General features: G+C 46.6%; 3 protein-coding genes across 4 annotated transcripts in view; 2 read left to right on the top strand and 1 right to left on the bottom strand.

Moving 5' to 3' along the window:
- IntS4 (integrator complex subunit 4) overlaps positions 1-8,944 on the top strand; it is a 33,193-nt gene extending 24,249 nt beyond the window's left edge. Inside the window, exons 10-17 of the mRNA XM_089543102.1 lie at positions 869-1,011; positions 1,661-1,776; positions 1,859-2,147; positions 2,691-2,784; positions 2,977-3,413; positions 7,274-7,442; positions 7,584-7,704; positions 7,997-8,944. Coding sequence (XP_089399228.1) covers positions 869-1,011; positions 1,661-1,776; positions 1,859-2,147; positions 2,691-2,784; positions 2,977-3,413; positions 7,274-7,442; positions 7,584-7,704; positions 7,997-8,172 — 1,545 coding nt within the window. The 3' untranslated portion in view covers positions 8,173-8,944. The remainder of the gene's footprint in view (positions 1-868; positions 1,012-1,660; positions 1,777-1,858; positions 2,148-2,690; positions 2,785-2,976; positions 3,414-7,273; positions 7,443-7,583; positions 7,705-7,996) is intronic.
- Lipt2 (Lipoyl(octanoyl) transferase 2) lies at positions 8,588-10,825 on the bottom strand. Its single transcript, XM_089543106.1, has 2 exons — positions 10,255-10,825; positions 8,588-8,822 (listed from the first exon to the last, which is right to left on the bottom strand). Exons 1-2 carry the CDS (start codon positions 10,724-10,726, stop codon positions 8,593-8,595), a joined length of 702 nt encoding a protein of 233 aa, XP_089399232.1. The 5' UTR covers positions 10,727-10,825; the 3' UTR covers positions 8,588-8,592.
- Positions 10,826-12,119: 1,294 nt separating this feature from the next.
- The window catches only part of pbl (epithelial cell transforming 2 pebble), a 38,312-nt gene continuing 24,389 nt past the window's right edge, over positions 12,120-26,042 (top strand). Inside the window, exons 1-8 of one of the 2 annotated variants that reach the window (XM_089543111.1) lie at positions 12,120-12,579; positions 12,640-12,728; positions 15,250-15,417; positions 17,595-17,684; positions 18,730-18,840; positions 21,657-21,758; positions 24,264-24,363; positions 25,634-25,755. In XM_089543111.1, coding sequence (XP_089399237.1) covers positions 12,228-12,579; positions 12,640-12,728; positions 15,250-15,417; positions 17,595-17,684; positions 18,730-18,840; positions 21,657-21,758; positions 24,264-24,363; positions 25,634-25,755 — 1,134 coding nt within the window. In that variant the 5' untranslated portion in view covers positions 12,120-12,227. The remainder of the gene's footprint in view (positions 12,580-12,639; positions 12,729-15,249; positions 15,418-17,594; positions 17,685-18,729; positions 18,841-21,656; positions 21,759-24,263; positions 24,364-25,633; positions 25,756-26,042) is intronic. The other variant, XM_089543110.1, reaches the window with a different exon arrangement.

Here is a 26,042-nt window from a genome sequence, read left to right on the forward strand (position 1 = left end):
TCAGTGAAACCTTGCGCCATATCAAGTGTGATTGTGTTGTGCACTGACATTAATCAGAGATTACTGTTGTGAAACGCACTAGTACATGAGCTTCTGTGAGAGCAGCATGGTACCAAAGAGCAGTTGTAAAAGCGAGGTATGAAATATGAAAGCTTTTACGAAGACTTCAAGGGGAATAATCACTCTTTTGTTGACTCATTGACTCTTGAGTTTTGTTTTTTTCCAGTGCTCTTGTGCCTCTGTACTGATCTAACTTTCCACCCTGAGTGCAGGCACTCTGCGAATGCCAGTTTTGCTCTTAAAAATGGGTGTTTAGAAAAATGTTGTTGAATAATACTGATAAAAGTGTGTTTATGTACTCTCTGAAAGTAGTGGATGCTATACTGTTATTGTGGATGTGTTGCATCGTAGGGGTGGGTTTTTGGTGGTTCCACATCACTGCTGTTTCTTTCCTCATCACCATGATATGACGAGATGTTGCTTTGATTGCTGCACTGAGCATCACCATTACTGTCAAAGCGAATATTATTTCTACTTTAGAAGGACCGCATTTGCTCTACGTCTTGGCTGTAAGCTCGTACACTAAAGAACAGCCAACTGAAGTATCAGCGAATAAAAACAAGAATCTATTCGACAATCTATCATAGTGTCATCTTGGGATGGCTATAAAAGCGGCTTTGGTAATGTGGCCCTACCTCCCGTGGGCATTCATTCGATGGCATTGGAAGCCAATGGGTTAGGTAAATCTATTGCAACGTTTGACTGTATCAGCAGTGTCTTCAGTGCAGCATTTAGATGTAAGAATCAGTGTCTGTGTTGTGACCAAGTTTTGCCCACAGAACAGAGGCTTGAATCAGCTCCTGTGCAGGACTCTTCGATGGACATCCGGGAGGCCCTCCATGAGGTGCTTGGTGGGTGTTGCCTGTCAACCAAGGCGGGCCTCAAGGCATGCGTTGATGCCCTTCTGGACAACCTGAAGCGTTACCCGCAGGACAAGCGCTCCCTATGGAGGTACACTCTGGCTGCTGCATACTAATTTTAGTAATTATTCTCACAATGTGCCAACATGGGGCCTGATCATCTGGAAGCCTCCAGTAGTCCGGCATCGCCACCCAGTCTTCTTCTCAAGCACGTGCCTTGTTTAAGGGGAGATGCGGGTCTTGAAATGATCAAAAAACGCGAAAATTTCGATTTAGCAAAAATGGCATATTCGGGATTAATACACTCTGAAGTTCCTGCCTAAAAAGTTTCATGGTCTAAAATCGACCTCCAACTAGTATTAAAATATCTATATATTTGATGCCTACGAAGCCCAGAAATGCGGTGCCTTGTGGTGGGATCAACCATATCATAACTTGTCGGCGTGTTGCAAATTACGTTGAAAAACACGCAAGTGTGGCACACTGAATGAGGACAGTCCCGCCGTTTTGCATACACAATGAAAGTCACTGCTGACACCTACACTGCAACATCTCCGTGGCGTCGCACCCTGAAGCTTGTCAGTATCTGTGAATGACAACAAAGATGAAAGAAGGTGGACACACGCCATTTTCTGCTGTTGCGCATCTCCTTGTATCTGCAGTGTAGCCGTGCACTATTGGGCTACTGCTTCAGAGGGAAATTTTGTGGCTGAAAAATGTTCTCTTTCATCTGGCTGCAGGTGTCTGCGATTGTTGGGTGTGCGACATCCGTACCTGACGCTTCCACTGGTTCCTGAACTCCTGGGCATCCATGCATACTTTGACCTACCAGAGCCCGACGTCGAGGACCCGGCCTGTATCCTTGTTGGTGGCAGTGGCATGGTACTGATTGTTGCTGCTGCGTAGCAGACATAAGCCTTGACTGGTGCCAATTTCAGACATGAGCACCCTGATCCTGGTGTTCAATGCGGCTGCAGGCTGCCCCACCATGGTGCCCCTGTTTGAGGAGCACACACTGCGGCACTATTCCTACCTCAAGGACTCACTGCCCAGCCTGGTGCCCCCACAGCTGCAGCTGCCCAACCAGCAGAGCGGTCCGTCGGAAGGGGCGGCCTCAAGCTCGCTGGTGCAGTCACACAGCTTCCTGCACCAGGCCCTGGAGCGTGTGTCGGCCGCCGAGCTGCGCCACCCAACGGCCAGGCAAGGCTGGCTGGAGACCTCTGTTCGGCAAGTGTGCTTCTTCGCTGTGTCAGACAGTGAGACCTTTGCTGCTGCTGCTGCTGAGGCCTGACTGGCACAGTGTCTCCACCATGGGGGGTGACCAAGGGCTTTGTCCGCAGAACTTTTTGCAGGAAGGGAGACACCCGATGGCCGGGGATGTGGGAGGCGGTAGGTTAGCACCAAAACGGCACTATTTGTGGTCTAAACTATGCACATGAAACTAAAATTAGAAACAGCAAATTAGTGCTAGGCTTGGAGAACATACTTTGGAATAATAGTGAACTAAAAATTAGACTTATTAAGCGCAGCGCAAAAAGTTACTATTACCTAAACGTGCTAATCAAGCTGTGTAGTTGTTTTCTGCTAATGCATAAAAATATCCATAATCCCAAGGAAGGCCCCCCCCCCCTTGTCCCCTTTTCTGGACGGCTATGGGTGTGACACAACAAAGGAGCCAGTCCAGAAAAGCCAGGAGACACCCCTGTTTGTATAGTGACTAGCCCACATCCTATACGGTGGGCATGGATTCTGAGGAGGCTCTTGGCGCAGGGACCTGGAGCGGTTGGCTGAGATTGAGCCTCAACTTACAGCTGCAGCCAGCTGTGCCAGTCTGTACATCCGGTGCCAGCTGCTGCTCGCAAAGGTACGACACTGTGCGGCTTCTTGGTTTCCCCGGAGACGGGTGTTGCTTTTTCTTAGGATAAGTGGTTGCATAGCTGAGTGTTCCTCTGGGGTACAAGTGTGGAAGGCAGCTGGCATAATAGGAAGCTGCTGCTGTTTGAGCAAGGCTTGTGCCCACCGAAGGCTGAACCGGTCGTGCTTCTCCCCACCACAGATCCTGTCCAACAAGAGCTGGCTCAACTTGTCAGCCGCGTCCCCGCTTCAAGGCTCTGCCCTGCGTTCCCTGCTGGAGCAGCTGCTGCAGCAGACGTTTGTGCTGCAGCGGCAGTTCCTGGGCCTGCGTCCGGCCGAGGAGGGCTATCTGCGACAGCTGCGCCTGCGGGCACTTGCCCTGCAGCTGGTGGTGGTCATCCGGGGTAGCAACGCCTCTGCACTGGGGCTCTGCGAGGCCTTCCTCGAGCAGCTTGAAGCCCTGCAGGGATTCCTCGAGGAGCATGACCTCCAGCCAGATGCATTCACAGCTGCCATGCTGCGCGAGGTGGACGCCCTCGAGGAGCCCAAGCCGGGGGCCGTGGCCCGCGTGCTCCAGCCTCTGCTCCAAGCACACGCCTGCCCCACGCTACGCTTCGCAGCCGACACCGCCCAGCCAGGGTCCGTCTTGTTCTCTTTCTCTGGCATTCGATTCCAGCAGGTCTCTCTCTGCCACCACAGTGCTGAGACAGAAAAAGATTGTCAGATGCTCAGATGTTCTGATGGAGTTAACTGTAAGCAAAATGCGGTTTTAGGATGACGCTTTTCCATTTGATGCCGCATCCCGTTGCCTGAGAGATGCATCAATTAATTTCGCTTTACTTTGGGTGGCTTTTATAGCTCACTAATGATTTTTTTACGCTTTTACATTTGTTGCATTATAGGCAGTATTTGCCACCGTCACAGCCGCCATCATTTTGTTGTCTGTGAAGCGCGGCGAAAGGCTACCGACATGCCTAAAGGGATTACCTCCTCCTCCGGCTTGCACCGCTGAAGCTATGCGCTGGACAACAAAATGGCAACAGTGACGCCATACACATACACATTTCAGCTTACTAGGCACGCTGCATTGGATCAGCCGATGACGCATGCTTGCTGACATGATCTTCTGACATGGGCTCACTTTCAGCACAGCTTTCTGTTTCTCCACACTCTCCGCTCGCTTGGCGACGTTGCTGCGCCCACCTCTCCACCTCAGCAGATTTCCCCTCTCATCTCATGCTTGGCTCTCTGCAAGCTGCAGAGGCTTCACTCAGCAGCCACGCAGAGACATGCCAGCATTTTTGCCTAATGGCACTCATACTGCTTACGTAGTAAAGTTGCATCCACACACTCGAGAAGAGTGATAGACATGCACGGAAGGTCCAGAGGTGGTACATGGGTTGCTGTGCAGCAATCAGTGCAAGCATTATCCCCCAGAAGTCCCAAGTCATGGCAAACAAGGTTGTCACATTCTGTGCACACTGTCATGGAAAGTCAATTACGTTTGTGTCCGGCATGCCTCAAAACTGGGTGAAAGTATAAGCCCCTGAGTAATAAGTGCCTCATGGGCGGTCCAGAAATGAGAAATCTTGTATGTATGAGGAATCTTGCCCTTTGTAAAGCTGTAAAAGCCTGTGAAATGACTGCTCAAGCAACTCTAGTGACTTGCGTCGCTTGGAGAAAAATTTTTTTTAAATTCTCTCGGCCTAATCACTCGCTTGTTCGGGCTCAAATTTTGCAAAGAGGTGGCATTTAGATGTCAATTTTGCTTTCTACTACGTTTGGGTGGTGTACCTACCTGATGCAGTCAAAATTAATTGGAAATCTCCATCATCTGCAGCAAGAGCGAACCAAAGCAGCAAGCTTTTGCAGCAATGGTGCTGGTAGCGCCATCATGCGCCGTTCAGATAACCGAGCAATCTACTGTGCTGGGAAGCTGTGGAAAAACGCATGGGGGAAATGCAAAGTCGGGGGAGGGGGCAGTCGTTTGCAAACAGTATTAAAAAAAAAATGGCTGAGGCTTAACTTGGTTAAGCCTGGAGAATGCGAAGCATCATCGTGTCGCGTAATTTAGAGGCGCACAACCACAGCGACGGTGCGAGGTGGGCCCCCGTTTCTCCACTGTCGTGACGTCATCGTGTCACGTGGTGTGACGTCATGTATCACGTGATTTGGAGGCGCACAACCACAGCGACGGCACGAGGTGGGCCCCCGTTTCTCCACTGTCGTGACGTCATCGTGTCACGTGGTGTGACGTCATGTATCATGTGATTTGGAGGCGCACAACCACAGCGACGGCGCGAGGTGGGCCCCCGTTTCTCTACTGTCGTGACGTCATCGTGTCACGTGGTGTGACGTCATGTATCACGTGATTTGGAGGCGCATAACCACGGTGAAGGGCTGAAGTGGTAGCTAAAGTAGTATGCTTCGCATAAAAATTGGCTGGCGGGTTAGCTTTGCTAACCACAACATATTGTGCAAAAGCAACAGTTTTTTACAGGTGGACACCATTGCCACGTACCTGAAAGCGCGATTAAGGTCTCCACTGACTCAGGGAGCCAGTTATGCAAGTCTTCGAGATTTTCATTGTAAGTGTCAGTTTGCCCAATGTATGCCGATGGCCTATGCACCAGTGCCGCATTTATGTAGCAGTGTTGTCAACGCCAACATGTATTGCTCTAGTGCAGTGTTTCTGCCACAATGGTGTCTGCGCCAATGCATGCAGCGCATATCTTTCCATTACTATAGCCACGTAGCATAGCTCAAAGCGCGAATATAGCTTGATCGTAGTATTAGTTGGTGAAGAAGACAATGTGCAGTGCACAGCGCGAGAGTGTGTTGCAGTGTAACAAGAGGCTTGATTGGCTGCAGCGATGGCCTAGTGCTCTCGTGCAGTGGCCAGCGAAGCTGATCTGTTCGCGCTGCCACGGGTTCGAACCCCAGTCGTGGCAGTATTTATTATTGCGAAAGCAATACTACTCTCAAGAACGGCCTTTCGCGTAGCGGCGGCCACTTGGCACGCTTGACCTTTAGAATGACCCCTGACGTCATACCGTGTCTAGTGATGTCACAGCGTGGCGTCATACCAGGAGCGAGAGAGGGGCTACCAACTCGGCTCGTCGGGTAACGGCGGCTGCTTGGCATGGCGCGCCGCGCTCTTCCCACTACAGGTGTTGCATATGCAGTATAAAACACCTACTTTCGCAACCTACCAGGCTTAACCAAAGCTAAGCCCCCGCCAGTTTTTTTATTTTGCACAAAAAAAATTCAGAGGGCAATTAAGACTGCTTATGTGCTGTGAAGGCATTTGTCATCATGAGCGTTGAACCTCAACGCAGGTTGAGCACTGAAAAATGAAATGAAGACCCGCCTCAGAAAGCTGCCGATTCCACAAACGCTGAATCCACAAAGGTCCGAGTGAAACATGTGGACACTCAGTTCGAATAGCCATCGTGAGATAGCCTGCAACCTGACTAACAGATGTATGCTAACCCCTCCCGCAGTTGCGTCACAATTTTAATACAAAAATTGCTTTTTGCACCTTAAGAGAAGAGGTAAAGAGTGTGAAAAGGCATACAATTGAAGGTGCATATTTCATGAGTTCTAATCCTTGTTGCAAGCTGGCCTCCAACTTGACTAGCACATGTAAGCTATATGCAACGAGAAATCATTTGACACTACCCTGAACACTACGACAAATGATTGTTCACAATTTTGGCACAAATATAGTCGGAAAAACTGGCGTCACATTGAGGTCAATCACTAGGGGGTATATATAGATGAACGACATGTATATCATTGTCTGAAATGGCGGTGCTCAGCTTGCAGTGTGCGTGGTACAGCCGCTTGATGATGTCACCCCGTTTTTCTTAACATCGCTGGGATTTTCTGTACCATCTGCGAGTGCACACACGTATACACGCACGCGTGCTGCCGGCTTTTCTCATAATGGACCTGGGGTGGCTTTCGCCTTAATAAAGTAGTCGAGAAAACATTTTCGAACTAACCACGCAACCACTTTCTCTCCGTTGCATTTCTCCACAGCCCCAGCAGTAGATTGCACGTTCTGGTGGGCGCGAGATGGCGCTATGGCACCACTGCTGTGAAAGCTTACCATTTCAGTTTGATGTCACCGCAGACGATGGAGATTTTAGATTAATTTCAACCGAATGCAGCAGGTACCCCACCCAAACTTAGTTTAAAACAAAACTGACTGCCAATTGCCACCTCTTTGCAAAATATGAGCCCGAACAAACATTCATTGCTATGGAGCAGCACAAGACAGACAAGAAAGGAGAGGACACACAACCCTTGTCTGTCATTGTTGCGTGCTGCTCCATAGCAACGAATCCATACCTTCTTGCCCAGATTAGCTGTTCTAGTACCGAAGGAACATGCGGTTAGCCCAAGGGAATTTTTTTTTTTTCGATTTTTTCTGAGCAACACAGCAGTCAGTATACATTTATTGCGCTGCAAAACTTTGCTATTCCTCTGCCCAGAGCCCACCCAAACAGTGGACTGGAGCGCATCAAGCAAACACGTGCTGTCCTGTATGAACCTGCCGGAGAAACTGATTTGCCGCAGAAGTTCACTGCAGGCCTTGTGCTGCCAATTACCCTGGACGCCGAGATAGAAAGTGTCCAAGACATCCGGAATGTCCGTGTCAAGGTAACTCCAATTCGAGGCACGCACCTCAGCAATCCAGTTGGGATTTCCCCCTTGCAGGGGCAACGCTTGGAGGGGGCAGTCCTATGGGTACGGTACTTTTCGTAATAAAAAAAATATGGGGGCCCGCTACTGTTGCTGCAGGTGAGGTACCCAGACAAGCAAGTGCAGCTGATCCTGCCCAGGCTTGCAGATTTCCGGCAGCTGGAAGAGCTCAAATACCGGCTGTACACCACGGTGTTGCTCTCGCATGGCGTCTGGTCAGGTGAGAAAGCATTCCATCACTGGAGGCTGTAGCAGAAACAGCTATATGCGAATTAATGGCTCCATCAGTGCAGACTACAACCACCTGTGAATGCGGTAGTGCAAAAGAGCCCTACCCTCGAGAAATGTTGATTACTGCAGTTAAGCAAAATAGGAATTCAGTCAGGGTTTGTCTGAGGACTTTGTAAACCAAGCAAGTTTTCAGTTTGCTGGTTTCGCTTGGCAGCATTTGTGGAAGAAAAGATTTCCACGCATTGAAGAGTGTATTTCGTGAAACAAGCATGTGTGTGCAGAGGCCCTCCATGTGGAGATGGGCCTGGTGCTGGACTTCACAGACACCGAGGCGGCGGCTCCCAGCAAGGGCAGCAGCAGCCAGCGGTCAGGGCTGCGCGTCGAGGACCACACTATTGAGCTGTGCAAGCCGGTGCGAGTCTACATCGCCCCCAAGCCCATCAAGAGGGGACTGTGATGACCACCTTGTATCAAATGGAACGTTTCTGAGACTCATCAGTGGCAGTGTTGCATCTTGTGTCCTCAAGAAAAATGGTGCTTTGTCGCTGCGTCAGTGAAATGGTACTGCTTGCACATAAAACCACTTGCTTGGTCTGCCTTCCAAAAATGCGAAGTGAAGTGTACGCAACATGATGTTAGAAGGGCACGTGCAGAGTCTAATTAAGTACAGTAAAACTTGTGGAATGTGACCGAGGGGCTTGTGATACATGGCCTCATCACAGTTAGCGCCTCTGTAGTTTTCGTGGTGTTGCATGAAATCGCCGGGATTGGCATCGAGTGGCATCGAAAAGGCTGGACAAGACTCTGCACTTGTGCTCACTGAAGCTGCACTGTACACAGTGTGACGAAACTTGTGAGTGGAAGCGAGGCGATCTGGTCATGACCTTTTTATTTCTTCTACTGTGGAACATCCAAACTGCTGTTCAAAGGAAGCCACAAGGGCTGGGTAGACCTCGTCAATTGTGACCTCCCGGCCCAATTCCCGAGTCAGCGATGTCACTCCCTTGCCTTCGATGCCGCAGGGCACTATGTGGTCAAACCAGCCAAGGTCTGTGTTGCAGTTGATAGCAATGCCATGCGTTGTAACGTATCTGCTGCCATGGACACCTGGAACAAACATGGCTCATGGTGGCATCTCGTATGAGCCCACAAGCAAAACCTTGAAAGTGCAAGGGCTGGCACGCTGGGAATCTTGTTTTTTGAGTTCCATAAAAAGATTAGACTTTCAAGGCATGTCTTGTTTTTCTCCATTTCTGCCAGGTTTTCTATTTTTAGAAGCAATGCATTTGAGTTCCACTGCACAAACCAGTACAGGCATGCTTACAACTGTGCAATGCTACCAGTAGGACTGAGAGCAAACATGATGGTTAGTGTTGCCTGCTTTCTGTATGCCATGCTGGAAATGCTGAAATGCCATCTCTCTATAGTGGCACCCCATAGCTGACGAAGTTTTTCGCATCGGAGTGTAATTAAAGAAGAGATTTTGGCTAGTCTGCACGTGTTATATGGCCTCACCATAGTGCACAGCAACCAAAGTAACAAAAGAAAAATTGTTCCCACAGGACAAAGTGCTAGGCATCATATGAAGTTTACTGAACATAGGCAGTAAAATGCCACAACTTATATGCTTATACACCAGAACATTTTTTTTTTCTTTTAGAGCATATCAATACAAGCTTGTGTCACGTCCCGTCCTCTTGTTTTTGGCTTAGCCTTCGTTTTCAAAATATGGTATACAATACAACCAAGCACATTCCTTCAGAAATGAGCCCTTGGTTCACGAGGAATGGTATTATCAGGCACTTGTCTCCTGGTTTAATGAGCAAAACACCTAAAAATCTTTGTAGTCAGCCTGCCTGCTAGCCCTCATGAACATGCGCACGGATGTATTGTGACAGCTCAGTGTTATTCTAGCATTTTACTGAACTGTGTGCAGGAAACTTCAGGCGACATTAGTGCTGTGTTCTGTTTGTACCTTTTCTTATTCTAGTGTTTTCTTCGAGCGTTACAATGAGCCATTTCCACACAGCCTCTTAACCAATACTGAACAGTAAACCAAATGCTTGCATAGCCCTCGTGAACATGGGCACGTTTGTATCGTGACAGCTCAGTGTTATTCTAGCATTTTACTGAACTGTGTCCAGGAAACTTCAGTCGACATTAGTGCTGTGTCCTGTTTGCATTTCTTGTTCTGTTTTCTTCGAGCATTACAATGTCAGCCATTTTTACACACTGACACTGAACAGTAAGCCCAAATCTTACGTACAAAATAATAGACATCGCTTACATCACATGGCTGAACTTTTTTATAAACTTTCGTTTTTACATTAAATAGCTCTTCCAGACAAGTCGCATTAAATTGTTGATTGGAGAGTGCAAATAGGTCGTGTTGTAAAGCGGCCCTACAAAAGCTGCCTAGGACTGCTGAGCAGACGGGCAAGAGCCGTCAGGTCGTTATGAAGTCTCTGCCCCGAACACAAACGGGCACTAACCGCGTCCCCTGAGCAGTCACGAAGAACCTCTTTGGGAATGACGTTACCTATGGCGGCAATTTTATTGTCTCCGACCCAAACGCCCGTGTCCTTTGTCGTCCTCGCCTCCACTTGGAAACGCGCGCACAAGGTGATGATCATCTTCTCTAGGCTGCAAACGTACGCGCGCATGCTTTTGTCCCTGAAGAACGAGCCGAGGTAGAGCACCGGATACGCCACAAGCTGGCCAGGCCCGTGGAAGGTTATAAGGCCGCCCCGATCGGTACGCACGAAGTCTGCGCCCAAGCTGCGCAGCTCCTGTTCGACTCGAGCTGGGTACTGCTTGGACCGGATGCCGACCGTGTACACCGGCTCGTGTTCGACGACGAGAACTACGTTCGATGCCACCGCGCGGTTGCTTCCTACCTCTTCTAGCACGACTCGTGCGGCCTGGCTTTGTATCTGGTAGGCCCGAGAAAATGCCATCCGACCGAGGTTACAAAACTTGACACAAGTTTGCGCACTCATATTGAAACACATAAACTACACAGTTATCGCTACCGCTGCATAGCTGCATCCAGCAGCACTAACGAGTACGAACGGCCGCCGCCATGTTGGACCATCAATTTATGGATCGTTATGGTATGGACCATGGAGGAAGGAAAGAACTTCCTCCATGGTATGGACCTTGAGAGCTTTGCATGTCCTTTGAACACCTTTTGATTTTGCTAAAGACTCCTCGAAATAACATTTAATATTTAGCCGCAGGCGTTTTGTCCTGTCACAACGTTGTTCAGTCATTGGTCATAGCTCGGTGGTTCACAGCGTTTCACAAAAACCGAGGCGTTTCAAGTCGAGCCAAACCAAGCGGGAACGGGAACTCCGCATGAAGAAAAAAAAAAAAAACTCCGCCGTCACGCGGGCATGGAGGTAAAAAAAACTTTCTTTTCTTCCTCCATGCACGCGGGCCATACCTCCATGCGCTGACATTTATTCACGATTTGACAAGAGAATTGAGTTATCGAATGCGTAGGTCAAGCGTTGCTGAACCCTTCTAGGGCGGTCGCATTGATGAAGGCGTCCATCTGCTGTGCGACGTCAGTGCAATTATTCCGGAGCCCTCCACTAATCCTACCTTCCAGCTGCCTTCTCTCACGGCGCGGCTGAGGTGATCAGGACTTTAAGGTGATCAAGGAGCAGTAAGGAGGCAGTTACCAGGCTGCGTGTTGGTGATTATCACCTTCTCAAGGTTGCGAACTTATGGGCGCATATCTTCGTTTTATTAATTCTACGCTGATAAAAGCAAGCAAACCCATGCCACGCGTCATTTACGAGCGGCCTAAAGCTGGAAACAAGTTTACCTCTCACAAATGCACAGCACAGCGGAGGTGTGCAGCCGTCTGTACGAGATTGCTCGTACAGCTGCAGAAGCAGAGCTAGAATAAATGCAGTATGTAGTACGTCGTCAGGGCCCTGGCAGCTCAGGTTCAACGTCGTGACGCGCCGCTCTCTAACGCCGCCGTGTCGTGCAACACGAGCACGGTGCACACGACCAACACGAGTGTCACTCGGGTGGTCATAGAGAACGATATGGGTGGTGACCAGGCGACCAGGCCTCATAAAATGGCATACCCACAAGGGGATTGGCCATAACCAGGCGGCAAACGTGGGATGGTTGAAAAAATTTGGGCAACTCAAGTTTCCGTGATAGAGGTGGTAGAGGGCGGTAAGGGGGCCTAACAAGCTTAAAATTATGCGAGAAAGTGAGTACAAAAAGAAAAAAAAAACGACCGTAGGAGAACTGGCAGCGCCAGAACCATAGAACTGCCAGAACCCAAGCAGCATAAAAGAAAAGAGAGAGTGAAAAGAAAAAAAAAATGTTGTTTTGCGACACCTGGCGGCTCCAACCCTCCAACGCTCGTGCGCCAATTTGTGGCAGCACAGAGAACAAAATTTTGTGGTATAGTTGTACATAATTTGCGTAAAACATGCAAATTTTATTTAAAATGCATAAAATTTGTGTCATCATTTTGTTTTAAGTATGTCGGAGTATGCATCCGGCAATCTCCTACAGGGAGCAGGTCCGTGCCCTGTCGCACCGCCTCGTTTGAACGGATTTTTGGGCGTTGCGTTGGTTGCGTTGTGTGCGAGGCCGCTAGCTTACTGCTGTTCTCAAGGGGAGAACCGTGTGTCGAGTGTTGCGCCTTGGTTGCGCTCTGCGGCTCCGGCTGACCCTGGTGACGCTCGAGGCGCTCAAACGACGAGGCCTCCACCCGGCCCCTTTTTCAGGAGTTATGTTCTAAAGTCGCCTAGCCAAGTCGCCACCGCCGCCGCCGGAATGGCCTGCGAAAGCTCCATTGCAAACAGCAGCGCGTATGCGCCGAATGACACCGGTGAGCTCGGACAGCGGCAGCCGGCCAGAGCTGACTGGTCGCGGACCATTTCTTCTTCAGAAACCCATGGCTGTCGAGGGCATCCCAGGACGAGAATCTGCCTCGTGGGCCCAGTCGGATACGACCCGGCGGTCGTTCAGGCTGCCAAGGTAACTTTTCCCGGCCTTTAGCCGTGACGAATTCGTACGCAGCCACTTCTTTGGTTGCCTACAGCGGCTATTTCTGGTGCCGCCGGAGCTGTTAGTGTCGATAAGCGAGGTAAAGACGAAACCTGACTTCTCCATACCATTCAGTATTAGCCGAGGCGCTTTTAAATCGCGCGTTGTCACAGAGGGGAGGCTATTCCAGCGTCGTGATGATGGGGCGAAAAAATCGACAGAAGTTATATTACTCACTTTTTTTTTTCCTTTTCACATTGTACTACTCAATGCCAGCTTTATAGGGGGATCGACTTAGCCAGAAGCGTAATGATGCGAAAGAATGAGCTCATTATGTAGTTTCGAATGGTAACACAGTCAGCGAAATAAGGCAAAATGCTACAGTGGTGAGGTTTAGGAATGCGCCCGCCATAGATCGGTAACAATTGCTAAACAGGACTTTAATGACCTGCAAGAAGGTATGATACTGAGGGGCACAATTATTTTTGTTTTGAGGAATGCAGTCACATGTTTTTTTGTTTTTTTTTTGTTTTGTTTTTGATGAAACGTGGTTGTGAGCATGCCATGTTAAGTCCGTAATTAGCATGAAATTGCAGATGTGTAGTGATTGGCATAAAATTTTTCTCTGTGTTAATCATCGCATTTCATTCGTTAGTGCTACCAACAAAAACTTGTCACACATTGACTGAAGGATATTGTTTCAGCTCAAGGTCAGCATCCCATCAACCAAATTCCCTTTAACTTACACTACCTGTGAATCTGTGTGCTTTGACATGCATGAAGTACAGCTTGCAATGTACAGAAAATCTTGGCAAAGCCAAAGGAAGAAACATATTTGGAAAAAGTTCCGCTTGGTTGCTTGCCTGAGAATAGTAGGCACCTTGCAATTTTTATAACTGTTCAAAGCAAAGAGCTTTCTGCAAGAAGGCACTTTTTGCTGTGCTCAGGATCACAGGGCAAAAAGTGCACTGTCAAAAAGATTGGCATTGTTTTGTTCTTTTTTTTTTCACAAAATAAGCTCTCACTATATCTCAGTACTTGAACAGAGTTAACCAGAAAGGGAAAAAAAGGCTAGTGGAAGAATGTTGATGTTTATGGATTGTCTGGGATGTGATCTCTAAAGCAATGTGTATAATATGCTCGCTGATGCATGCAGGGTTTAGTACTCGTGCTCTTTCAGCCTGAATGATGTCCATTTTGGGTTTCTTTGTGGCAGACGCTAAAAAAAGAAAACATTGGTGCATGAAATTGGTTTTGAGAAAAGCAAAAGGCGAAATAACTGTCTTACTTCTCTGTGGACACTGGAACCGAACCCTGTGCCATTAGTGAAGGGGTGGAAGAGTGAAATAAGAAAGAGGTGCTGTAGTGGAAGGCTGCAGAATAATTTTGAGTGCCTCGGGATCTTTAATGTGCATTGACATCACAATTCACACGGGCACCTTTTTCATTTCGCTTCCACCGATATGTAGCTGCTGTTGCTGGGACTGAACTCGCATCCTTGGGCTTCGCAGCCAGCCACTGTAACCCCTGAGCCGCCGTGTCGGGCACTCTACTGATGGAGCTGACATGATTGCATATAGCATGTTGTAATATGTGTGCAAGTTGCGCTCTTGACAGTTCTAAGGTGGCTTCAGTGCTAGGCACTCAATGTTTATGAATGTGACTTGGCTGTATTACTACGGGCAACGGTATTCTGGGAAATCATGTTCTTTTGTATATTTTTTTTAGGTAGTGGTGATGCTTGTGCAGTTTTATGACTTGTTATTTATGTCACTATTTCAGCTTACTCGAGTGCACACCCACACCATAGAGATGCTAGTATTTTAACCATACGGTTTCTCAAAGCAAGGTGATGGCTTGTGCAACAGCACAAATAACTAATAATGAGAAAGGACAACTTCATAGTGAGCAGGCAAGTGAGGTAAAGCTGCAACACAAAAATAGACAAGCATGAGCAAGCGAACGAAATGAAAATAGGAAACATTGGCATCCAGTTTTGCAATACACGGGGCTGAGAGAAGTGGAGAGTGGCTCTTTCACATGACCTGCAGGTGGCGGCTGGTGCTGCTATTGTTCCCTTACGAGCCACCTGCATGGGTCGGCAAGCTGTCTCCTCATGCGCATTGCTTCTATCTCACTGCCGACAAGTAATGGGACGGAGTGAAGTTCATGCACTCAGATACCAGCGGTGAAATGAGAGTGCGTGGCCACTGAGCGCAGGGGCCAAGAAAATGCATTGCCCTTCTGCCAGCATGGTTGACCAGTGAAATTTTGTGGGCTGCAGCATAAATAACCCATGCCACTTTTTGTGAAGATGGGGAAATTGACATGTTATGTGTGAGCAGGCTTTGGTTTGCATTTTTAGCCATCTTTCGTATCACGAGTAACTAGTGCTGTTTAGCATTGCTCAGGGACTGAATATTTAAACTGCAAGATGTGTGCACTGTGGATTAGATATACAGATATGTGGATTCAAGTTTGTATTAAGGAAATGAATGTCGTGTGCTTGCAGTGCCACGGCCTTCCAGTGGTGCACAGCGAGACAGGGGCTGAGTATGCAGGCGACCGGGGCACGGTCTTCGTCGTGGAACGATTCGAAGGCCCCCTGTTTGAGGAGCTGCGACTGCGCTCGCTCGTGCTCAGCTCTCTGCTCATCGTCCAGTGTGCCCAGAGAAGCATGGTAAAGATTCATCAGCAATTGCATGTCTCTCCAAACACCACACCGGTCGTCTTTCTCTTTGTTGTTTTAAGTTTCCTTTCTGTCCTTTTCTGATTTTATGCTGCGTGTTCAAGTCTGCTGTTGTGAGAGGCAGAATGTGAGAGGTCTGCCTAACAGCTTTGGTAGTGTCTGTAACAATGCATGGCAGTAATTTGCCAACCTTTGGAAGCCAGAGCAATGAATAACTGAAATGGTCTGTGAAACAGTTTTCAAATTTAGGGAAATAATTATGAAATTGTTTAAATTACACTGTGACAGTGTACAGTATAACATTGGGTGACTAGCCATCTGATATACATGTGGTATAGTTAACATCATGTATATCACCAGGCCCATAATGTGACATAATTTCAGTGCTCTTGCTGAGTTTTTGCTGGGCTAATTGGTCCATTCTGGCATAAGTGAAACAGTGTCAGAAGCCTGAAAGCGAAATGAAGAAGGGATAGGAATGAGCGCTGTCCCTTCTTCGTTCCGCCTACGGGCTTCTTCTTTTGCGCTGTTTCACTTATGCCCTTGCTGAGTAGCTGTTTACCTACGTCATCAAAGAAACTGGCATGGTGGTTACCACCTGAAAATTCAGATTTGAGCGACAGCTTCACTAGTATCTTTCAGCCTATGTCCGTACTTGAAGGGGTGCAATTCATTTGGATTCCCATTTTAAAAATTTAGAAATACTGTGGAACCTTGCTTATTTCCTCCCATAGTTGCAACTTTCAGCTAAATTGGATGTGTGAATTCAAAGTTGTGCTTTATTAAGGCGAAAGCCTTTAATGTCTCATCGTTGTAAGCAGCAGTTGTCGACAGAAATGTCACGCTTTTCAGTTGGTCGAAACGTCGTGACGTCACAGTGCGCGAATTTCAAACGGGCCAATTGTACTTTGGCTAGTAACCATGCAACCAACTGAAGGGATCGTATAGTGATGCTCCAAGTGGGACTGAGCTTAGTTAATTGCTTAACTACCCAATTAGCCTAATTTACTTTTCTAGTCAGACCATATAAATAAATAAAACCGAGTAGGACATAGGTCCGTGTGCAAGGCATGCTATCCACTCCGCCATGCATGGTTTGGAATGCCCATCCTTCTCCCTTTCCTCCCAGTGAGGTTTAGGTGTCCACCAAGGTATACATTTCCAGATAGATACATTTCCTTTCCTCAAAAACCAATTTACGGAGAGGGAGGCATAGTGATGGCGTTATATGGACTCCCTGGCAGCGTTGCAAGACACTGTTGTGTTCCACTCTTAGAGGGGAAGCTTAACATCTTAACCACACATCAGTGACCACACTTTAGGTCAAAAAAGTGCACCCCTAAATTTTGATGGACAGCCCATCTAGATTACTGCGTAATTTCCTTTCCTCAAATACAATTTTAACTTTCTTCATTACCAGCCCTCTTTGGCTCCTTTCACTCCCACTTCCTCCCTTCCTCTATGGTGCAGTTCAGGTGTCCACTGAGATGATAGAGAATTACTGCGGAAATCACCCCCACTCCTAAAGGCGAAACTTAAGCGTCATTAATTAGCGGTTAATTAGGATTCAGGCATTAATCATTAATTAAGCATTAATTAGTGATTTTTAGTACTCAATTACATTTGACGCCACCAGTGCCACAGCAGCAGCGAAGTGGTGCGGAAAACGCTTTCGCCTCTACGCACTTTAGACAGTCAAAGTGCCCCCTGAATTTTTTTATCACACTTTGGTCCCGTCAACATTACACATAATAAAGAAGCGCCAGTTAATATAAAAGAACTCCACAAGATTTCTGCAAATTTTCAGTTCCCTTTGACTTAAAATTGTCAATAGTTGGCTGTTTTTACCACATACTGCTAAAAAATTTTTCAATAATGAAACTGGTTTTAGGTATGCAGGACATCTAAAATGCACAGTAATGTCACTGGCATAAAAAACATGTAGGTCTTTTATTGGTGGCATTAAAAAAATTTACACAGAGGTGAGAGCTTATTGTGAAGTTACTGTGTAATTCGCTCATGATCAAAATTCACTTTTGCACACGTTAAGCAACTGTGCACGAAGCGTTTGTGGCAGGCCTTTCGTTCCCACATCATGAATGCTGTTTTGGTGTTGTCGTGTCCTAGGTCAGTGTGCATGTGTGTGTGTGTACCCTGTTTGCATGTAGCCATTCCCTGACAAAGGCCGGCCCGTCTACAACCTGGCCATGGATGGACTGGTCCTGGTCTTTGCTGGCTTCAAGTCCCGCACCGAACTGGTATGCTGGACAGAGAGGAGACTCTGCTTTTTCTCTTAATGTTGTTGGGCCGAGATCTGTTAGGCTGATGACTTTGTTACTGCTTGGGTTGTAAATACAGCTTCATTCTGAGGAACAGTTCTTTAGTGCACTGCAGTTCTTTAGGGCTTTCGGACACTCCCTCACTGTGCTACCTGTATGCCATGTCTAAGGAATAGGGATGTGCGAGTAGTCAATTTTTTTAATCAGATCAAGTGCAAATATTGTGAGAAAGCTGGCATGAAATATTGATGCAGATATAGAATACTTCCAGTCTCCACAGCTTTGAGAAAGAATGGCAGAAAAGTAATAGCATCAGGAAGAGAGGTATGTATGTTGAGGGTACTCTGTGTCCTCATATGCTTAAATAAATGAAAGTGCTCTGAGCAGGGCAGCACGCAGGTAACAAGTGGCATGTGATTGCGAAAGTGTGATGGAGCCTTGCACATGCTTTGATGAATGCCTTGTAATGTATGTAACACTGAAGGCGACAGTTGAAGAGCATTCAGAATGGGAAGTGTCTTGGACCACTGCCACTGTTGGGGAGGCAAAGATCATTATCTCAGCAGGGAGAAGATTATGTAGAAATACTTGGACACGAGTAAGTGCCAGAAGATGCAGAGTAGTGCAAATTTCCCAATGTTTATCACATGTGGCCTAAAGCTCTCAACAAGTTCGTTCCAGAGAATTACCTTTACACAAATGCAGTTTGGATACACAAGCTCTGCACTTCCCTGCGTGTCAGCCTAAACCTATTGATAGGTGTGCTATGAGGGTCTCATTTCATTTGTCTGCATAACGGCAGAAGCAAGAGCTCATCTGAGCGGCTTCGCTGACAAATCCATAAAATGGCCACCCAAGTGTCTTTGGGTTCAGTACGGATTCCTAAGTCCCTGTAATCTCATCAATTCATGTTGTATGCATAACAGTGGCTCCTCTGTCCACACAGGTGGTGCACATCGCTGTATAAAGTGTCTTGAGGACAGAGTTGAATATTCTTTCTGAAGGACTGGTGTTGTGCACGCAGTGTGAGCTGCTGCTGCTGTCTCACTACATGGGGGCCAGCGTACGGGACCGGTTCTCCTGCGGCAATGTGACGCACTGCGTGGCAGACTCTGTCAACAGCCCCAAGTACGAGGTAGGACGTCCATTTTCCTTTCTCAATATGGGCAGTGGACAACAGCATGATGTCTTTCTCCGCTACTAAGAACACCACGGCCAAAGCAAAAAATTCTGCTCAAACAAGGTAGTTTGCATTCCTCCATAGCAAATTGTTTAAAATTACACAATCTCCCCCATAACAAGAGTTTTTTTTATAGGAAAATTGTGCTTGAGCAAAGTTTTTGGCTAGTTAAAGTACATTTGAGATTTTATTTGGTAACAAAGGTAAGGCCACTAATCTTTTTTATTTTTATGCATCTAATGATGCCTACTGGGCTTCATCTCAGTGTTTGGTTTCATAGAAATGGCTGCCAAAGTAGGACCAAATTCTGTGACCATATTGTGTGCGCGCAAACACGCTCAAATTGTTGCTGTTTGTCCTGAACTGTGTTAAATTGAGTAAGGAACTTTGTTGTCCATATTGCACAAAAAAGAAACAGTGGAACGACTGGGAAGCTATGCTGAGGCTGCAAACCGATAAAACTGGGGCTGCTCCTCAAATTTTGGGTCATAAACACAAAACTAGATATTTTGTGGCCCTGACTGATGTCATGGCAATAAAGTTTCCACTCTTGCCTTACTGACGTTTATTCAGTGTCAATGTAGAGACATGGGTGAAAGGATCCCAGAGTTCACTAGTTGTGATGCCTTTTATTACAAAATACATGTAGTACTTCTGTAGACAGTGACCAAGGCAGTAAACAGTGAGTGACCTTTGTGAGTGTTAGCGGTGAAAGTACAGAGGTCGGTCAAAAGATAATGCATAATTCTCTGTAATTTAGTAATGGCAAACACTACGGAAATGGAATTTTGTAGGTAGTAGCATTGGAGCTTTGGTCTTTTGAAAATGCCACTGAATACTTGATCCATTTGAAGCACTGCACTGTAGCCATCTTTATTTCCAATATACGATTGCACATTCGTAAAGCGCTTGAGGCTTGTCATTGCATGCACCATTTTCTCACACACACACAATGAACTCTTTGTCATGTCGAACCTGTTTGCCACGCAGGTGAGTGTACAATTGTCCAAACATATAAAAATATGATAGGGCTTCATGAGTGAATTACTTTGTAAATGTGTTTATTTCAGAGGTACTGCCAGCCTTCGCAGAAGGCCTTCGGCAGGAGTGCGCATACATTGTGAAGAAAAAAAGCGCGACAAGACATGATAATGATAACAGTGGTGTCATCCGCCTGCTTGAGAGGATTAACACCGAGAAGAAAAGAAAAAAAAGAAACAAAAATGCTTTGTACAAGCTCGCGCTCTTCAGGCATATAGAAGCAACACTGGCATGTAACGCAAGAACACTGGCATCAATAGTACGCTTTGGGAGATAAACACTAACGGTAGACACACGCTATTCCGTCAGCAAACACAAGATGCCAACCACAAAGTAATATCAATAGCGGGAGACAATCCCGCTAGAAAAATTTGCTGAAGGTCATCACACACATTGTTCCTGATTTGTATCATCTTCCCTGTCAAGAGCCGTGGTACCCATCAAGCACAAATTTTTCTGTATCCTACTCGTTTGATTTTAAGACGGATCCTTTAGCCATATTTTTGTTTTTCACGATCTGTTTGGTAGTGATGCAGCTGTCATTTTGAATGAGTATAGAAAGACTGATGCAGTTTCTTCAGTTGTGTCGCTTGATGGTCTGCCTGAACATGGCAGGACCTGGATACTGCAATCGCCATGCCGAAACATCTGAAGCTATTGAACGACATTACTTCGATTCTTAGTGTTGTTCTTATAGACTGGCAACTGTTTACTGCGAATTAATGTTGCTGAGTTATTGACGGATTTGTTGAAGAATTCAATCACTGCACATTGTCATTGTAGGGTGCTATGTTGATCCATAGTGGCTTACTTGAAACAACAGAAAACAAAAATTGTTAGGATTACGGTATCAAGGACTGATGCTTCTACCTACAAAATTTCATTTACCTAGTGCTTACCATTACCGAGCTACAGGAGATTGTGCGTTACTTTTTGACCGACTCTTGTGGTAACTGAAGCAATGGTTGAAGAAATTTGACAATGAGATCAGAGTGAAGAGACTGAATATACAAACATGTTGTGTAACTCCAGCAATGTCCTATCATAACAAATGAATTTATTCATGTTTGAGGGTCGTGAGGGCTTTCCTAAGCAGGATGACTTCTTCCTTGTGTGGGTCAAGTACCTTGGTAATGCACACTATCTCCATGTAGTCTGTCAGTCAGATAGAAGGATAGACAGAAACTTTCCTGCGGGAGTTTGCTGAGCTGAGCAAAAGTAGTAACCTGTCCCTTTTGTGTTAGGCTTGCCAAGCAACTGCTGCATCAGTCAAATGACATGACATGAGGTGGCACTTGCAAATGGCGTTTGCAAGTGACAGAGCTAAGGCAGGCTGGGAGAAAGCTCCAATGTGACATTTAAAGGCCGAAGTGACCCCATGGTTCCCATGCCGGATGTACAGCCTTTGTCACAAGTTTGGAGCCCAGGGGGTTTGCTTCTGAGCCACACTGTGTGGTTCGTAATGCATCTCCAGCGCTCTAAATTTCCTGAAGGTAAGATGATTTCTGGTCCTGCATCCTCCAATGGGTAGGGCTGCCGCGAATGCTTCAGGAGTCCCACTACAAGGCTTAGAAGGAAACCCCCTGGGCTCTAAACTTTTGACAAAGACTGTACTTCAATGCCTTGCATGACGTGTCAACATGAACCTTTTACTGAAACATTCCAGTTGGATAAGTGGGGAGCTGTGTCTTTCCAAGCAGCAACAGTACAGTTGAGTGCTTGTGTTTCAGCTGTGCGGGGCCATGGAGATCCCCATCATGAAGAAGGAATGGCTGCTCAAAGCTTGGGCTCATCGGGATGACAAAGACTTCTCTGCCACCTCAGAGGACATGGTGGGTGTTCTGGCCACTCTGATTCCTGCACAATTCAATAATGTGCTACCTGCTCTTAAAGAGAGCGTCTTCAGAGGTGCAATTCCCCTTTTGGCAAAGCACTCTGCCACAAGGCTGCATACGTTACACCTTGCTTAAGGGAGGATATATTTTTAAAACTACAGTGCGTGCCAGAGTTACCTCTGGGTTGGGGGTACCATACATAAGCATGACCCATAGAAACGGATGTAAACAAAAGTTTTCAAAATTATTTCTCATTTCATGGTACACATATGAAGATGGCTGTTTGTTAGCCACTGGCGAGTACTTTAAAGAAAAGCATAAAAATTTTTGCCGAGTCATTTCGGAGTTGATATGTTTTCAAAATGCCACAATAAACGTGTACTGTAACACCACACACACACACACCCCTGCAACATTTAAGTGCTCAGCCAGATGGGTGTTTCTCTGTGAAACGCACAGGCTTCTCATTTAGCCTAACATGCTGCTGCATGTGCTACATTTTCTTGCAAATACAGTCAAACTATACAGCCTACTGGGAGGCAGTTTTAGTTCTAAAATGGTACGATAAACACCTCCAGCATCCGCGAGCATCCCCTATATTTATAAACAGCATGTTGGCCTATTCTTCTGGCTTCAGAGTCCATCCACAGTGGGGGACACAACACTACTAGGGTCACTATTTTTAGTGAATGCCGAAGAGAGCATCTTTGGCAGCTGTTGAATGTGACACTTGCTACTGCTGTGCATGGGCATTGAAGTTTTCACAGGACTATGTTGTTACTACCAGTCTTTCATAGACATGGTCACTTAGATCAGCTCATATTGTGAGCTTTCAAGCAGAGTGCCTCAGTGGGCTTAGCTGTGTCACTGAGCCAGCAAGGTACTGCTATAAGCCAAGTGGCAGTGGCTTGCACGACATTGCGGTGCCGACAGATAACCTCATGCAGAAACGGGATACATTTAGGCATGTAGTACACACAACAGTGCAGTAAAGCAACCCTACTGAAAAAAAATAAATGTAAACCATTCTCGCATCTTGCACAATGGCATCCTCATGCATGTGGTTGAGAAATTTTGTACATAGTGCCTTAACTCAAGTACATTGAGCAAGATTGTGGCCACGATGTCAAAATGGTGCTTCGGTTGCAGTGTTCTCTGCACAGCATCGTCTCTCAGCCTCAGCAGCTCATGCTACAGGAATGCAATGTCCTCAGTTGCAACTTATCATTCCTGGTGATGCTTGCTGCACTAGAATGCAGTTGGTATATCTGCGCATGCAGCAGGTCAAAAGGAAGAGCAGCTGCCAACTTCTTCCAGAGGAATGGCACGCTTCCACTCTTCAGGAAGTTTGGAGGACCGAAAGGTGGGAAAGAGGGGGAGCTTCTTTGCACTTGCCCCCGATCCGGCACGACAGCTTGTCCCATGAGTTGGAACAGTTGTTCGCATGCATGGCTTTATTCCCTGCTAGCAGAGCATGTAATCATCTGCTTCTGCGGCGTCTGTGAGGGCAGAGTTCAGCATTTGTGCACAGATAACACAATGAACATTAGGTACACTATGTGGTCTCTTTTGAAAGTATACGTATTGAAGGGCAACATGGTCGCCTGCTGCCCTATGATTCCTGGTGGAGATGCAGTGCCAGGCGACAGGAGGATGGCTGGGCTGGCTGGTGGGAGCACTGCACTCTTACCTGGTGGCCTCACTGGCCCTGGCTGTACTAGCAGAGCGCTGAGAATGCATCTCTGAATCCATAGTTCACTCTCCTTAGGAAATCATTTGGCGCTGGTATTAGCGTTGCCCATTTTCAAATTATCTTTTTACTGCTTTCATTTATGGCCACACATGAGGCACTTGGGAAGAATACTTCAAATAAGTATATTCATTGCGGTACTTTTGGAATATGACTTACTTTTCTATTCACATCTGTGTTATTTTGGTTTCCCGATGAGTGAATCTGTATTTTTCAGCAGTACTGAACTTCAAGTGACTCTGAAATTATACCTACTTGAAGTTGCAGATTAATCCTACTTGATTCAAACTCTGAATCGAATGTATAATATTATTCAGTAGCGTCACTCTGAGAATGAGGTAAAGCGCATCTGCATAACTAAAATGCAAAGGGGGATCTACAGGCTTTCAGAAAACAAGAAACAAAAATTGGAACGGTAATGTGGGCTCAGAATATTTGAGCCAACCGTAATGGAGGGCTATGGATGAAAACAGTTATCTCCTGTGCTATCAGTGTTATTTGGAGGCAACAAACTCCTCAAAGGGCGAATACCACCACTGCTGTCTTGTGTTTTGTGCCGTGCAATTGTGTGCCTGTTTTTTTTTTCTTTTATTAGTGGTGTGTATCTGCAGTCATTTTGAAGAAAATATGCAGGAACCATAGGCACCTAATTCTTTTTGTGAGAAAGGTCACCCCTGCATTGCTGGGTATGCCACCAAGGTCTAGGTGAGGCATGTGTGCCTGGCTCATCTGTGAATTGCGCTCTGTTCCAGATGAAGCTCCGCCTGGAAGCCTTCAAGGGTGTCCAGATGGCCTTCCTCGGTTTCGCCCCGGACGAGCAGAAGCACATGGAGGAAGTGGCACTTGCAAATGGTGGGTGCAAGTGCTCGTGCTTCCAGGTGCTGATCCCTCCATTAGCCTCAGCACAAAGAAATGAAGCAAGCATCTGAGTAAAATCTGAACAGTCGAGAAATATCAGGGAATTGGGTGGTTCTGTGTACAGTTGCAGAAAACTTGGGATCTCTGCAATTCCTTCTCAGTCAAGAAAATGTAACATCAACATGTGTGGCATTTTGCACTTATGATTCTCTAGCATAGACTAAGTTTCTCTTCTTGCTTGCAGCCAAAGAGTGTTGCGGTAGTCATGGCAACGGTGTTGCTCAGCCGCGCTTCATTCAACTCTGCTATGCCATATGATCACCAGCGAACATCTATGTCAGAACATTAAATTTATTTGCTGGGCGCTGTTGTTTTATACTCCCAAGTATTACTACTGCCCCATATTACCTGCAGCTTACAAGAATAGCACACCTAAAAGGATATAACACTAAAAAAGACTTTGCTTATTGATTAGGTGATATCTTGGTGGCGTTTAGTTTGCTGTCGCATTATGCTACTGACACAGCGTAGTGTCATACTGGTTGTGAGTAGCACTGATGCTCAACTGGCATTGTAGGAAATGAAGATTCAGTGGACATTCATTCTGAATGCATTTATGTTCGCTGACCAGGTGAACTAGTGGCTCTCTCCTGCATCATCTATATCATTTTTTACCACATTTCTTGAGCAGAAATTACTTTTAAGTAGTAATGGGAACTGGTCAAGAGAGGGATTTCCAGCTGGTTTACCTCTCGGGCTCAGCTCTGCACAGCTCACTTCCTCTCTACATTATGACTACTCAGTATGCATAGTTTAAGCCATGGCTCTGTGACTGTTCCACCTGAGGGCAGACTTTTTGAGGGAAAGAAAGTTGATTTGCACTAATAGGATTGCCCTTTTCTTTTAGAGTGCTCAGAAGTCTTCTTGGTCTCAGTGTATGCACTGCTTGCATTACTATTTTTTTAGCCAAGGCATGTACAAGCATCGTGGTGAAAACTTGCCAAGTGCTAATATCAGGCTGGTGGTGACTCGTGCACGTCACATAGAAAGAACACATTATCGAAATCTTCCTTACTCAAGTTCAATGCATTATCTTCGTCCACATACTGCAAACATTGAGATACGGCTAACATATGCAGCATATGGTATAGTTCCGTTCATTGTAAGTGGGCTAGACAGTCTGTGTTTTGCTTGGAAATGCTGTCAAGGGGCAGCCCCCGCAAAGCGATGCTTTTGCCCATGCAATAATTCACTGGCGTCGCAGGGGCTGTGGTTAGGGAGCCAACTGATGCTGGCTGCAACTTCCTGGTCGTCGACGACTCTAATCCCGTGCCGCCCGTTGTGCCGCAAAACATCAGTCCCAGGACACAAGTCGTCCGGTCAGAGGTAAGTGCACCTGCAGCTCTGATTAAGGGTGGCCGACAAGAAGCCTTTCTTCCATGGAGTCTCATTGTTCCATCACACAGGGCAATGACATGTGCAGGTAAAAAGTATTGTGACACTGTTATTTCTTAATAAACAAGCTGGATTGCAAGCTTGCAGCATGTACTTAACGTAAGTCGTTTTAAATTTGTAAGATGGAACAAGCAAAGGGCATTGCTTTAGCTTGACCGTTTGATAGTATGGTGGTCGTGCGATCCTCTTCCAAAGTCATTTGTTGAGTGCCACCACTT

Source organism: Amblyomma mixtum, chromosome 5, assembly GCF_055824585.1.
Source record: "Amblyomma mixtum isolate Tamu chromosome 5, ASM5582458v1, whole genome shotgun sequence".
Taxonomy (NCBI): Eukaryota; Metazoa; Arthropoda; class Arachnida; order Ixodida; family Ixodidae; genus Amblyomma; species Amblyomma mixtum.